Raw genomic sequence first — 15284 nt, 5'->3', positions numbered from 1 at the left:
GAATTAGTCTATCCCCTGTGAAGGATCCTCAAAAATTAAAAATAGACCATATCATTCAACAATTCCACTTCTGGGTAGATATCCAAAGGAAATGAAAACAGGAGCTCACAGAGATATCTGCATTCCCATGTTTATCACAGTATTATTCACAATAGCCAAGATATGGAAACAACCCAAGTGCCCATCAATGGGTGAATGAATAAAGAAGATGTGTTACATATACAATGGAATATTATTTACTTATGAGAAAGGAGAATATCCTGCTATTTGTAACAACATGAATGCACTTGAGCACATTATACTAAGTGAGATAAGATAGACAGAGAAAGACAATTACTGTATGATATCATTTATATGTGAAATCTAAAAAAGTCCAATGGAAGAAAGGGAAGATGAGGGCAGAGTAGGAGGACTCTAGGCTTGTCTCATCCCATGAACACAACTAGATAACTATCAAATCATCCTATTACCCCAGAAATCAACCTGAAGACTGACAGAACAAACTCCACAACTAAAGGGAGAGAAGAGGCAGAGACATGGCTTAGGGGAGAAATGGATCACAGGTGCTGTGGAGGGGAAGAAGCCATGGTCATAGAGAAGGGCAAGAGAGAGAGAGAGAGAGGCACACAGGGGAATGTACAAGGAGAATGATTCCCCAAAGTGCTGGGCTTGGAAAATGAGAGGGGCTGAATTCCATGAGTTCTTGCAACCAGGAGGGCTTAAAGCCTGGAATTTGAAAGGTCAGTAGGCTTGGCTGAGACAGAACCTGGAGGACACTGCCCTGCTCCTGGAGAGAAGGCAGGCAAACAACCTGGGGGTGGGGGGAGCAGATGGCATGGAAATAGCAGTCTGAAGAGCACCTGAGGCACACAGTGGGAAGATTATTTGCTCTTCTCAGAGCATGTCCCTGAGAGGCAGTGCTCATGAAGACTCCTCTCAGGGAACAAAGGAGCTGGCTGGTGCAATTTCCCTCCCCCCCCCCTCAGGATAGACACAGAGCCACCAGCAGGAGGCAGCGCAGCACTGACACTAGCTGCCTAACTTGCTGACACCAAGCCCCCCACACCTGCTCTCCAGCTAGGCTGCCCTTCTCAGTCAAGCTTGCCTCAGTCCCAGCTCAGCAAGCCCCTCACTGAGAAGACCAGCACAAACTCCTACTCACACCACATCTCCTGACCTGAGAGTTCTGCAGGGTCTCAGTCCTGGTGGAAGTGATGTCAGGTCTCATTTCACAAGCAGATCAGAGCACACCTAGTTAAAATTTGCCACATTCAGGCCAAGGACCAAACATTTGACACAGCAGGCAAGGAGAGCCTCTGCAGATGACTAGCCTGCAGAATAGAGCAACTGAAACACAATAGCAGGGCACATGCAGTGCACATCAGAGACATTCCCTGAAGGATCAAGCCCTGGACACTACATGACCTCTTCTTCATATAGCCATTACTTCCAGGAGCAGGAAACATACTGGCTTTTAAAACACACAGAAGGCAGAAACTTAGACAAAATGCCAAGACAGAGGAATTTATCCCAAATGAAAACAAGATAAGGCCACAGCCAGAGAACTAAGTGAAACAGATATAAGTAACATTCCTGATGGAGAATTTATTTTTTTTTATTTTTTTTTATTTTTTTTAAAGATTTTATTTATTCATTTGCAAGAGAGACAGAGAGAGAACAAGCAGGGGGAGAGGCAGAGGGAGAGGGAGAAGCAGACTCCCTGCTGAGCAAGGAGCCCGATGCGGGACTCGATCCCAGGACCCTGGGATCATGACCTGAGCCGAAGGCAGACGCTTAACCATCTGAGCCACCCAGGCGCCCCATGATGGAGAATTTAAAGCAACAATCCTAAGTATATTCACTGGGCTTGAGAAAAAAAATAGAAGACATCAGTAAGACCCTTACCACAGAGATAAAAGAGTTAAGAAAGAATCAATCAGAGATGAAGAGTGCAATAAACAAGATTGGAAACAGGCTTGATGCAATGAACAGCAGGCTGGAGGAGGCAGAGGAATGAATTAGTGACCTAGAAGCAAAACGGTGGAAAGTAATGGAGCTAAACAAAAGAGAAAAAGAATTGTGCAACACAAGAATAGGCTTAGGGAACTCAGTGACTCCATCAAACATAATAACATTCATATTATAGGAGTCACAAAAGAAAAAGAGAGAGAAAAGGGGGCAGAAAATTTATTGGAGAAAATAATAGCTGAAAACTTTCCTAATCTGGGGAAGGAAACAGACATCCAGATCCAGGGGCACAGAGAACTCCCAACAAAATCAACAAAAGGGGGGTGCCTGGGTGACTTAGTTGATTAAGCAAGCATCTGCCTTTGGCTCAGGTCATGATCTCAGGGTCCTGGGATTGAGCCCTGTGAGTCTGCTTTCCCTCTCCCACTGACCCCTCCCCACCCCCACTTGTGCATGGTCTCTCTCTCTCTCTCTCAAACCAATAAATAAAATCTTTTTTAAAAAACAAAAAAGCAGGCCAACGCCAAGACATATTATAATTAAATTTGCAAAATATAGTGATAAAGAAACAATCTTTAAAGCAGCAAGACAGAAGGAGTCCTTAATTTACAAGAGAAGACCCATAAGGCTAGCTGGAGATTTCTCAACAGAAACTTGGCAAGCCAGAAGAGAGTGACATGATATACTCAAAGTGCTGAATGGGAAAAACCTGCAACCAAGAATACTCTATCCAGCAAAGCTATCATTCAGAATAAAAAGGAGAGATAGTTTCCCAGACAGAAAAAAACTAAAGGGGTTTGTGACCACTAAACCAGCCCTGCAAGAAATATTGAAGAGGACTCTTTGAGTACAAAGGAGAGCCCAAAAATGACAAGAAAGGATCAGAGAAAATCTCCAGAATCAACCACAAAACAAGTAATAAAATGGCAATAAATACATATCTATCAATAATTACTTTGAATGTAAATGGACTAAATGCTCCAATCAAAAGACATACGGTGTCAGAATGGATAAAAAAATGCAAGACCAGGGAGGGGGGTGAGGGGATGGGTTAGCCCGGTGCTGGGTATTAAGGAGGGCATGTGTTGCATGGAGCACTGGATGTTATACACAAACAATAAGTCATGGAACACTACATCAAAAAACTAAAAAAAAAAAAAAAAAAAGTATAAGGAATAGCTCTGTATTACTTCTTACAATTCTGTGTGAATCTAAAATTATCTCAAAATAACAATTTCAATTAAAAAAATATATATGATCAAGGGGGGTAAAAATTCTATGGGATGCTTTATTCAGGCAGTTTTTTTTAAAAGCCCAAAATAAGATGTATGGACACCATATGTGTCATTGATTAAACATTCTGGTAGAATTAAAAATTAAAAAAAAAAACAAGACCCATCTATATGCTGCCTACAAGAGACTCATTTTAGAACTAAAGACACCTGCAGATTAAAAGTGAGGGGAATGGATGCAAATGGATGTCAAAAGGAAGCTGGAGTAACAGTACTTATATTGGACAAACTGGACTTAAAAACAAAGACTTGTAACAAGAGTAAAGAACAGCACTATATTGTAATGAAGGGGACAATCCAAGAAAAAGATCTAACAATTGTAAATATGCATGCAACATGGGAGCATCCAAATATATAAAATAGTTAATAACAAACATAAAGGAATAGTCAATAATAATACAGTAATAGTAGGGGACTTTAACACCCCACTTACATCAATGGACAGATCATCTAAACAGAAAATCAACAAGGAAAAATTGACTTTAAATGACACACTGGATCAGATGGATTTAACAGATATATTCAGAACATTCCATCGTAAAACAGCAGAATACACATTATTTTCAAGTGCTCATGGAACATTCTCCAGAATAGATGACATATTAGGTCACAAAACAGGCCTCAACAAATACAAAAGGATTGAAATCATACCATGCATCTTTTCTGACCACAACACTTTGAAACTAGAAGTCAACCAAAAGAAAACATTTGGGAAGACCACAAATACATGGAGGTTAAACAACATGCGACTAAACAATGAATGGGTCAACCAGGAAATCAAAGAAGAAATTAATGATGAGCACTGGGTGTTGTATGTAAGCGATGACTCACTGAATTCTACTCCAGAAACTAATATTGCATTGCATGTTAATTAAGCAAAATTTAAATTAAAAAAAAGAAGAAATTTTAAAAATACATGAAAACAAATAAAAATGAAAATACAATGGTCCAAAACCTTTGAGATGCAGCACAAGCAGTCCTAAGAGGTAAGTATATAGCAATACAGGTCTACTTTAGGAAACAAGAAAAAATCTCAAATAAACAACTTAACCTTAGACCTAAAGGAGCTAGAAAAAGAACAACAAACAAAGCCTAAAACCAGAAGGAGGGAAATACTAAAGATTAGGGCAGAAATAAATGATATAGAAACTAAAAAACAATAGAACAGATTGTTGTTCTGTTCTTATCAAAGCCAGACTTGTCAAAAAGAAAGACTTATCAAAAAGAAAAGAGAAAGGACCCAAATAAAAAAATCACAAATGAGAGAGGAGAAATTACAACACCACAGAAATACAATTATAAGAAAATATTATGAGAAAAATATGCCAACAAATGGGACAACCTGGAAGAAATTGATAAATTCCCAGAAACATATAAATTACCAAAACTGAAACAAGAAGAAATAGAAAACTTGAACAGATTGATAACCAGCAAAGAAGTTGAATCAGTAATCAAAAAACTCCCAACGAACAAAAGTCCAGGGCCAGATGGCTTCACAGGTGAATTCTACCAAGCATTTTAAGAAGAGTTAATACCCATTCTTCTCAAACTATTCCAAAACATAGAAAAGGAAGGAAAACATTTAAATTCATTCTATGAGGCCAGCATTACCCTGATACCAAAACCAAATTAAGACTCCTCTAAAAAAAAGAACTACAAGGCAATATCCCTGATGAATGTGGATGCAAAAATTCTCAATAAAACACTAGCAAATCAAATCCAACAGTACATTTTAAAAAATCACCATGATCAAGTGGGATTGTTCCTGGGTTGCAAGGGTGGTTCAATGTTCTCAAATCAGTCAATGTGATACATCACATCGATAAGAGAAAGGATAAGAACCATATGATCATTTCAAGAGATGCAGAAAAGGCATCTGACAAAGTACAATATCCATTCATAAAAAAATCCTCAACAAAGTAGGTTTAGAGTGAACATACCTCAACATAATAAAGGCATATAAAAAAGAACCCACAGCTAACATCATCCTTTATGGAGAAAAACCGAGAGGCTTTCCCCTAAGTTCAGGAACAATTGAAGGATGTCCACTCTCACCACTTTTATTTAACATAGTACTGAAAGTCCTAGCCACAGCAATCAGACAAGAAAAAGAAATGAAATGCACCCAAATCAGTAAAGAAGAAATAAAAGTTCCACTATTTGCAGATGACACAATACTATATATAAAATCCTGAAAGACTCCAAAAAACTCCTAGAACAGATAAACAAATTCAGTAAAGTCACAGGATATAAAATCAACATACAGAAATCTATTGATTTCGATACACCAAGAATGAAGCAGCAGAAAGAGAATTTAAGGAATCAATTCCACTTACTATTGCACCAAAACCAGTAAGATACCTAGGAATAAACCTATCCCAAGAGGTGAAAGACCTGTACTCTGAAAACTATCAAACACTGATGAAAGAAATTGAAGATGACGCACAAGACATTTCATACTTACGGATTAGAAGAACAAATATTGTTAAAATGTCTATCCTACCCGAAGTAATCTACACATATAATGCAATGCCTATCTAAATACCAACAGCATTTTTCACAGAACTAGAACAAACAATCCTAAAATTTGTATGGAACCACGAAAGACCCCAAATAGCCAAAACAACCTTGAAAAAGAAAAATAGAGTGGGAGGCATCACAATTCCGGACTTCAAGGTATATTACAAAGCTGTAGTGATCAAGACGGTATGGTACTGGCACAAAAATAGACACATAGATCAGTAGAACAGAATAGAAAACCCAGAAATGAACCCACACCTATATGGTCAATTTCTCTTTGACAAAGCAGGCTAGAATATCCAATGAGAAAAAGACAGGCTCTTCAACAAATTGTGTTGGGAAAACTGGACAGAAACATGCAAAAGAATGAAACTGGACCACTTTCTTATACCATACACAAAATGGATTAAAGACCTAAATGTGAGACATGAGACCATAAAAGTCCTAGAGGCAGTAACCTCTAGGACATCAGCTATAGCAATTTCTTTCTAGATATGTCTCCTGAGGCAAGGGAAACAAAAAGTAAAAAACAAAAAAAAAAATTATTGGGACTTCATCAAAATAAAAAGCTTCTGCAGAGTAAAGGAAACATTTAACAAAATTGAAACTCAACACCCAAAAAATGAATAATCCAATTAAAAAGTGGGCAGAAGACAGGAATAGACATTTTTCCAAAGAAGACATACAGAGGGCCAACAGACACATGAAAAGATGTTCAATATCACAGATCATCAGGGAAATGCAAATCAAAACTACAATGAGATATTATCTCACACCTGTCAGAATGACTAAAATCAACACAAGAAACAACAGGTGTTGGCAAGGATGTAGAGAAAGGGGAACACTCTTGTACTGTTGGTGGGAATGCAAACTGGTCTAGCCACTCTGGAAAACAGTATGGAGTTTCCTCAAAAAGTTAATAATAGAACTACCCTATGATCCAGCAATTGCACCACTGGGTATTACCCCAAATAATACAAAAGCACCAATTCAAAGGGATACATGCATTCTGATGTTTATAGCAGCATTATCTACAATACCCAAATTATGGAAACATTCCAAGTGTCCATCAATGGATGAATGGATAAAGAAGAGGTGGGATATATACACAATGAACTATTACTCAGCCATAAAAAAGAATGAAATCTTGCCATTTGCAATGATATGGATGGAGCTATAGAATATTATGCTAAGTGAATTAAGTCAGTTAGAGAAAGACAAATACCGTATGATTTCACTCATATGTGGAATTTAAGAAAGAAAACAAATGGGGGCACTTGGGTGGCTCAGTCAGTGAAGGGCCCAAATCTTGATTTCGGCTCGGGTCAGGATTTCAGAGTCCTGAGATGGAGCCTGGCATGGGGCTCCGAGCTCTGCAGGAGGGCTCCTTGAGATTCTCTCTTTCCCTCTGCCCCTCTCCACCAAGCATGCTCTCTCTCTCTCTAAAATAAATAAATAAATAAATCTTAAAAAAAAAAAAAAAAAGAACAAATGAACATAATGGGGGAAAAAGGAGAGAAAGGCAAACCAAGAAACAGACTCTTAACTATGGAGAACAAACTGATGGTTACTGGAGGGGAGGTGGTGGGGGAGTGTATTAAATAGGTGATGGGGTTGAAAGAGGGCACTTGTGATGAGCACAGGTGTTGTATGGAAGTGCTGAATCACTATATTGTACAACTGAAACTAATATTACACTGTACGTTAACTGGAATTTAAATAAAAACTTAAAAATTAAAAAAATTAAAAATCAAATGCACAAATAAAGAGTAAAACAGTTGTTATCAGGGGATGAGATGGGGGGACAAGATTGATGGTGTTTAAAGGTACAAATCTGTAATTAATTAAGTACTAAACAAGCCATGCGGAGAAAGGGGAACCCTCCTCCACTGTTGGTGGGAATGCAAGCTGGTGCAGCCACTCTGGAAAACAGTATGGAGGTTCCTCAAAAAGTTGAAAATAGAGCTACCCTATGACCCAGCAATTGCACTACTGGGTATTTACCCCAAAGATACAAATGTAGTGATCCAAAGGGGCACATGCACCCTGATGTTTATAGCAGCAATGTCCACAATAGCCAAACTGTGGAAAGAGCCAACACGTCCATCAACAGATGAATGGATAAAAAAGATGTGGTATATATATATATACAATGGAATATTATGTAGCCATCAAAAAAAAAATGAAATCTTGTCATTTGCAATGACGTGGATGAAACTAGAGGGTATGATGCTAAGCGAAATAAGTCAATCAGAGAAAGACAATTATCATATGACCTCACTGATATGAGGAATTTGAGAAACAAGACAGAGGATCAGAGGGCAAGGGAGAGAAAAATGAAACAAGACGAAACCAGGGAGGGAGACAAACCATAAGAGACTCTTAATCTCAGGAAACAAACTGAGGGTTGCTGGAGTGGAGGGGGGTGGGAGGGATGGGGTGGCTGGGTGATGGACATTGGGGAGGATATGTACTATGGTGAGCACTGTGAATTGTGTAAGACTGATGAATCACAGACCTGTACCCCTGAAACAAATAATACCTTATATGTTAATTAAAAAAAATAAACATACGGTTAGATCTTTAAGAAAATATATATTAGGGCGCCTGGGTGGCTCAGATGGTTGAGCGTCTGCCTTCGGCTCAGGTCATGATCTCAGGGTCCTGGGATCGAGTCCCGCATCGGGCTCCCTGCTCCTTGGGAGCCTGTTTCTCCCTCTGCCTTTCTCTCTCACTCTGTCTCTCATGAATAAAAAAAAAAAAAAATATATATATATATATATATTAGCTACCAGGAGAGAAAAAAGCTTATGGTTTGGCTACCTAATTTACAGAGATATTCGTTAACTTACATTGTTTTCCTTTGGTCACAGGTCTGCCTCTTTAACAACTGGCATAGACTCACAGAGCATCAATTTCAATAGCAAAAATTCAAATAATTTTATTTATATTTTGGGTTCAATAATTGAAGCTTCTCTAGTAATATTGAGTGGGAAAGGGTAAAAATATGTCATGTTGCAAATGAATGATATATCCATGGTGTTAACCAGAAAAGGAACAGGGGAGTCTGGACAGGATATGGATTTATTCATAGTACATTTGGGAGAGACAACTTTGTTTTTTTTTAAGATTTTATTTATTTATTTGATAGGGGGAGAGAGAGAAAGCGAGAGAAAGAGCACGAGGGGGGAGGGGCAGAGAGATAAGCAAACGACCCACTGAGCAAGGAGCTAGAGGAAGGGCTCAATCCCAGAACCCTAAAAATTCTAGGTGTGCAGTAAAATTTTGTTTCAGAAATGTAAGATGCCTGGTCAGCCTAAATCAGAAGATGGTTTTGAAGATCAGCTAAGAAGTGCTTCCTTTAAGAATGTTTCCCTTTTATTTCTTTACAATATGACTCAAAATTCACTCAGTCAACAAATACTCAGTGAGTGCCTCCTAATGTGACAAGTTCTGTCCTAAGTGCTTAAAATATGACCCAAATAAACAAGAACCTCCTTTTCATTGAGCTTACATTCTATTTGGAGAAATCAGACAACAAAAAGTATACACAAAAAATAAGTTATATAGGGTATAAGTGCTATGGAGAAAAGAAACAGAGCAGTATAGGGGTAATATATATTACCACCTTACTGTTTTAAAGAAAATTGTTTTTTCTATAAAAACAAAAAAGATATACAGAGAGAGCATTTATCTACCAATGCAATGAGACAAGCTGATAGAAAGCATCCCAAGCAAGGGTTGGTGGTATCGAACCTAATAGAGGAGAGAATAAAACCAGTTCTGCCAAAGCAGCCGTATCTTTTTTTTGCCAACACCTATGATATGAAATATACATGTAAACATATTGTGCCGATAAGTAGTCATTCTCATCTACAAAGATTCAGAAAATTCCATAAGAAATAAAATGTTACAACAAAGTAAATGTACCCATCTAGTTTTATTCCTTCTCTCCGAATATTTTTGGAAAAGTCTCTCTTGAGAATGATGTTTCCCCATGAAGGAGTTGAAATATTGAATGCATCAAAATGAGTTATATGTAAAAGTAGTTGGTATAGTACCTGGTACATGTGTAAGTATTTATTACGTTTTAAAGAAATTTTAGGGGCACCTGGGTGGCTCAGGCGGTTAAGCACCCAACTCTTGATTTTGGCTCAGGTCATGATCTCAGGGTCATGAAATCGAGCCCCACGGCGGGCTCCACACTAGGCAGGGAGTCTGCTTAAAATTCTCTCTCTCTGTTCCTCCCTCCACTCGTACTTGCTCTCTCGCCTCTCTCAAATAAATAAATAAATAAATCTTTAAAAAAAACTTTAATACCCATTAGTCTCTTTCCCAGACCTTATTGGGGATTACTGATCAACTTTCTTTTTTTTCTTTTTTCTTTTTTCCATTGAATTGTTTTTAATATTTAAATACAAAAAAGTGAGCGCTTACTTTTTTCCTTTTTTAGACAGACACACAGGTCTCTCACAGCCAAAAATGCGCAGAGGAAATGAGCTCCTGCTCTGTCCTTGGCAGTCCCCATCCTATGGATGAAAGTGCTGCCCGGCCCTCCCTCCTTTCCAACACAGCAATTCACAGCGTCTGCTTAACACTACGGCTGTAATGCAGTACGGATTTCATATTGTGTGCAACATCTCCATGCTTAAAAACAAAAATGGTCAGTGGTGCATCCTTCCCAGTGGCATCAGTTCCTGTGCCACAATGGGATTGTGAGATCTGCTGGTCATTAGCGATTTAGGGAAAGGGGTGGGATGGCCAGGGCTGGCCTAACCGTCCGCATTGCGGCACTCTGGTATCAGAGCAAGGACAGAAGAAATGGGACAGCGCGGAGGGCACAGTTGCAAGTTGGGAGTCTCTGTGAGACATTGGGGAGAATTCTCCGCCAAAATTAAAAAAAAAAAAAGAATCCCAATAATCAGCAGTTCAAACACTACTGAATTTTCAAACTTGTCCCACCAAGACCAGTCATAGAGCAGTGGCGTTCTAGATCTTTCCAGGAAGCGAAGGTAGCGCGCTTCCTGAGCGCCCTGGGTGAGGCCCTAGAAGCTTCTGCCGCTGCGGCTCCAGGGGCAGCTTCTCAGTCTCCAAGAGAACAGGAAGAACCAGGGTCATGAAGGAAGTGGTCCCAATCCGTACAAGGCTGCCCTGGAAAACCTGTACATTTTTGGAGCCACAAAGAGGGAGAGATCAAAAGTGGCTCCAGCTGCGGAGCGGACCCTCTGTGGGAACATCTCTGGCAGCGCCCACAGTCTCTCCCGGCAGGGTCTCCTCTAGCTCCTTGTCTCCTCTTCCTCCTCCAGCTCCTCCGAATCGCTTTTCGGAAGCAATTGGTCCGGGGACAGGGGCGTCCCAGGGCCGCCCCGGAGGAGGTAGACATCGCTGATTAACTTTCTATCAACGAGCCAGTCAATAAGAGGGAAATAAGGTGCCCATTTTTAAGAACAAAGATAACACTCTCAGGCAAATCAGTTGCAGTGACCCTTGCTAACACCGTTCTTTATCATACAGACAGAAGTAAGGTGTACATAGGCTCATACACTTCAGGGTTTATCCTCTAGTTCGTAAGTCAAGTCGCTTTATCCATTGTTTTCTTAAAGTTCACTGCCCGTTATACTACCATTTCCAACAGAAAGTGTGAAATGCAAGGGGGAAATGAAAGCTGGTAAACACGGTTTATGTCAGTTTGGTTCTTCAATGTAAGTGAGGAAGTGGAACAGCTAGATAAAATTAGGTTTCAGGTGTTTTCACGTCTGCTATTCCTGTCTCGCATTACCACGAATGATCAGTAAGACACTTGTATAACTCAGTACGGTTTCTGGTTTCAAGAATTTCTGAGGTATTTAGATGAGTACATTTTATCTGAAAATCAATAATAATTGCTTCTCTTAGAAGGTGCTTCTGCAGGTAGGTAAGGAGAAATATTAGCTGATCATTAGAACTCTGACAGACAGCGATTTCTCTTTGCAACAAAAATGGAAGGAACATCCTCCCCAGACAGGCCTGGAAGCAACTTTTAGGTTCCATCACACCTTTTTACATTGCTATTTTAGTAATTACAGTACTATCTTTAATTATTTGCCAGTCAGGCATCCCCCTGACTGAAGACTCCTGGAAGGAAGAATTGCCTTTCGTTTTTGTAGCCCCAGGTTCCTGGTGCAGGTAGATCCTATTCATTCCAATTTCAGTACACATGCCAAAGTGAGAACAGGGAGGCGCTATTCATAAGTATAAATAGGTAAATAAAAGATCACTGAGATTTATTTGAGTTAACCAGCTCTCTCTTAAACACTGCCAAGTCCAAGAAAAGGTTGGTGAAGTCTCTTGTTTGGGGGCAACCCAGGCTCCCTTAATTGCAAGCAGCTCTGAATCAAAATATATCCGTTCCCTTTCCTATCTCCATTATCTATGTGCAACAGAAGTCTATCACATCATTATATTAACTATTGGATCTCAGGATAAACTGCCTTTCAAATACACTGAAAGTATTAAAATAGTTGCTCTTGCCAGAGCATATGCTCAGTGCAAACTCCTTAAAAGTCCAAAACACCATTGAAGAAGTTCCTCTTCTTCAGTGAAGTTAGACTAGATAGCTTATACTGTGTAATTATGATAATTGAATATTCTGAGTAATGATTATTCAGAGACTCAGATACATTCTTGATGAAAAAGGATCAAACACAGTTCTCTATTTTTAACTTAGGCCTTCAGAGGGTTTATTATTTTGAAATCAAATCTATTAAACTTCGTGAATACATTATTCCTCATTAAGATTCCTTCTGAATTCATGTGATGTCTAACAACATGGTATCAGTGAGTAATTTATAAGTAAAAATCATTTTATAATATTTATCTTAGAAATAAAAGTGAATAGAATATAAGAAAAAATGAAAAACCACGAGTAACTGATAAGGAGAGTAAGATATACAGGAAAGTCTCAAGGTTAATTTTAGCACTTCTTGAACACTCTTAGCTCATCATCTAAATAATTTACCAGGTATTTTATTTTATGAAATGCTCTAGTTGACAAGTCAACACATTTCATGAGGCAACTATTATTGTGATTTAAAAAATTACTGAAAAAAGTGAAACAATTATGTGCCCTTAGTTGAATCTATATTAGACTATATAAAGTGAGGCTATATGAACTTGTTCCTGGTGATCCATAAGCCATTATAAAATATAAAGCATTATTATTGCACTATTGCATGTGTAAAATATTTTGCCCAATAATCAACCTTTCATTAATGGTGGCTCTGTGCAAAATTCCTTCTACCGCAAAATGACATCAGGATTAAGATGATGGTTTTCAAACATCTTTGTTTGTTGGCCCCAAGGAGGGTTTCTTTGAAACAAAATTCTCAAATAAATCCATCCCCCCCAAAGAGTCCAAGGAAATATCTATGCTGTTCTTGGACCAGGAAAAGACAAATGGCTATTTTCAGTTTGGGGAGGCAATATAGGGAGTATTGAGGGCTGATGTAATCAGTTATGAAAGTAAGAAAATGGAAATCATTGATGGTTGATTACTGTCAAGGCATCTGCTCAAAAAAGAAAAACTTTTAACATGCTCTGGCAATTACTAGTTCTCATAAAACACTAACCAGTAGTTAGCAAACAGTTTATGAAATCTTTTTTAGGCTGATTACCTGGTTTTCATTAGACGAACCTAATTTTTTGGAGGTGCAAGGTCCATCGTTATGGCCTACCTTAGATAACTATTAAATGAGCTTACTATCCACCACAAAAAGCTTAAAAATCAAAATATGTTATCTCCATTTCAATTCTTACTATTCTCTTTATATTTTTCACAATGTGGAATCAAGAATTAAAAAATATATGTTATGGTTTTTAACCTAAGCAACATAATGCTAGAAAACCAAGAAAAATTTGAAAAATTCAGTCATTCACAAAATTGCACATAGTGTTTATTTAGCAAAATATTTTTATCTGGCCACTTAGCATCATGTATATGCAACAATAATCATTGCAGCAAGTCATCAAATATAAGCTTTTTGCTGATTTTAAGCAAATTCATATAACTTTAATGACAGAATACAGCATTTTCTTTTTACCCTTTCTTCTTATTAAATGCTGGGGAGCACATTTATCATCTGAACAGTCACATTAATATATTTTCAAATCTTTTACTGACATGTAAAAACAGTTTAAATTTACATTTATTTATTTTCTTATCCTAGGTTTCAACAATCATATCACAAGTCCCTGAATTATCCACAGAGTTCATTTTGTTCCATTTTACTCTAGTTACAAATCTACATACACACACACACACCTGCTGGAATTTGCACCCATCTTATTTTAATTATATTTTGAATACTCTTATTTTTCAAAAGGCAACAGTGAGTTATCTGTGTGAAATGGCTAGGATGGAGGAAAATCAAGATTTTTAACATAATAAATATTACTTGCTTTATAAAATGCTTCCAGAATCTAAAAGCATACTTAAAACTGTTTTTGAAGGAAACGACTTCAGAGAGCAAAATCATGTGATAAGATTAATGCAAACTTCGATGTTTAAAATCTAGACTACAGATTTTAAATATGTCTCTTCATTTTTCATCTCATGATTGTGTGCCACAATAATGAAGTACTGGGAATAAGGTTACTGTGCTCTGTAAAAGTCAATTAAAATTACAATCTTATTTTCTTAACTTTTTAGACACAGACCTCTTTCAGCCCATGCAGCATGTATCCAAAAAGACCTTTCCTGTAACTGTTAGCTATCATGATTTTTAAAAATTAGAAAAAAGAAAAGATAAATGATAATGATATACTCACCTTTTGGTGTCTTAAAATATTCAGGCAAAAGTAAAATGAATGTGATCAGTATTGCCAACAGTAATTTAAAGAGGGCTGTTTTTGTCATGTCTCTTCACATGACACAGTATGTTCCCGACCAGGACATCGGTGGCATGTTTCTTCCTGCTTCGGTCTTCATCTCTGCAGTACTTTAAGTTTATGCAATTTACTTCATACTCACTTCCTTTTGGGTAAGACTTAAAAAAAAAAAAAAAAAAGAGGCCTTGAACAGAGACGTCTTCATTTTGATTCACTTTACATTATGAAAACTACCGTCTAAGAAGTAAGACACTTCCAAACTATCTTCTAAACAAGAAAGTTTAAAAAAAAAATGATCTCAAGAAGCAAAGGGGTCTTGTCCTCATCTCAGTTTGAAGCTATTTTCCCACGTTTACCAATCTGTAGGAGTAAATATAAACCCACAGTATATACACCAAAAACAACAAGATGAAGGTCAGTGGTGTCCAGTTACTCATTTACTTGTTAAATGATTGTTGGCCCCTTTTAAATGCCAGGCTGAACTGGATTCTGGTGTTCAGAAAAGAGTGTGTCTATAAGACAGTAAACGGTACAAATGTAAGGATAAACCAAAATTTCAATTCTACTTTACTGCCTTGTATAAAGCAGTGGAATGGGACTCATTATCCTTATGCCTATAAACAGTGTGATAATTGTTAC

The 15284-nt window shown here is 37.9% G+C and overlaps 1 protein-coding gene across 1 annotated transcript in view; it reads right to left on the bottom strand.

The window, feature by feature from the left end:
* The window catches only part of TMEM156 (transmembrane protein 156), a 29342-nt gene extending 14564 nt beyond the window's left edge, over positions 1-14778 (bottom strand). Inside the window, exon 1 of the mRNA XM_021701635.1 lies at positions 14586-14778. Coding sequence (XP_021557310.1) covers positions 14586-14673 — 88 coding nt within the window. The 5' untranslated portion in view covers positions 14674-14778. The remainder of the gene's footprint in view (positions 1-14585) is intronic.
* Between the last annotated feature and the right edge of the window lie 506 nt (positions 14779-15284).

This window comes from Neomonachus schauinslandi, chromosome 2 (assembly GCF_002201575.2).
Source record: "Neomonachus schauinslandi chromosome 2, ASM220157v2, whole genome shotgun sequence".
Lineage (NCBI taxonomy): Eukaryota > Metazoa > Chordata > Mammalia > Carnivora > Phocidae > Neomonachus > Neomonachus schauinslandi.
Note: the sequence above shows the minus strand (reverse complement) of the source record. Positions and strands in the feature narration are given on the sequence as shown.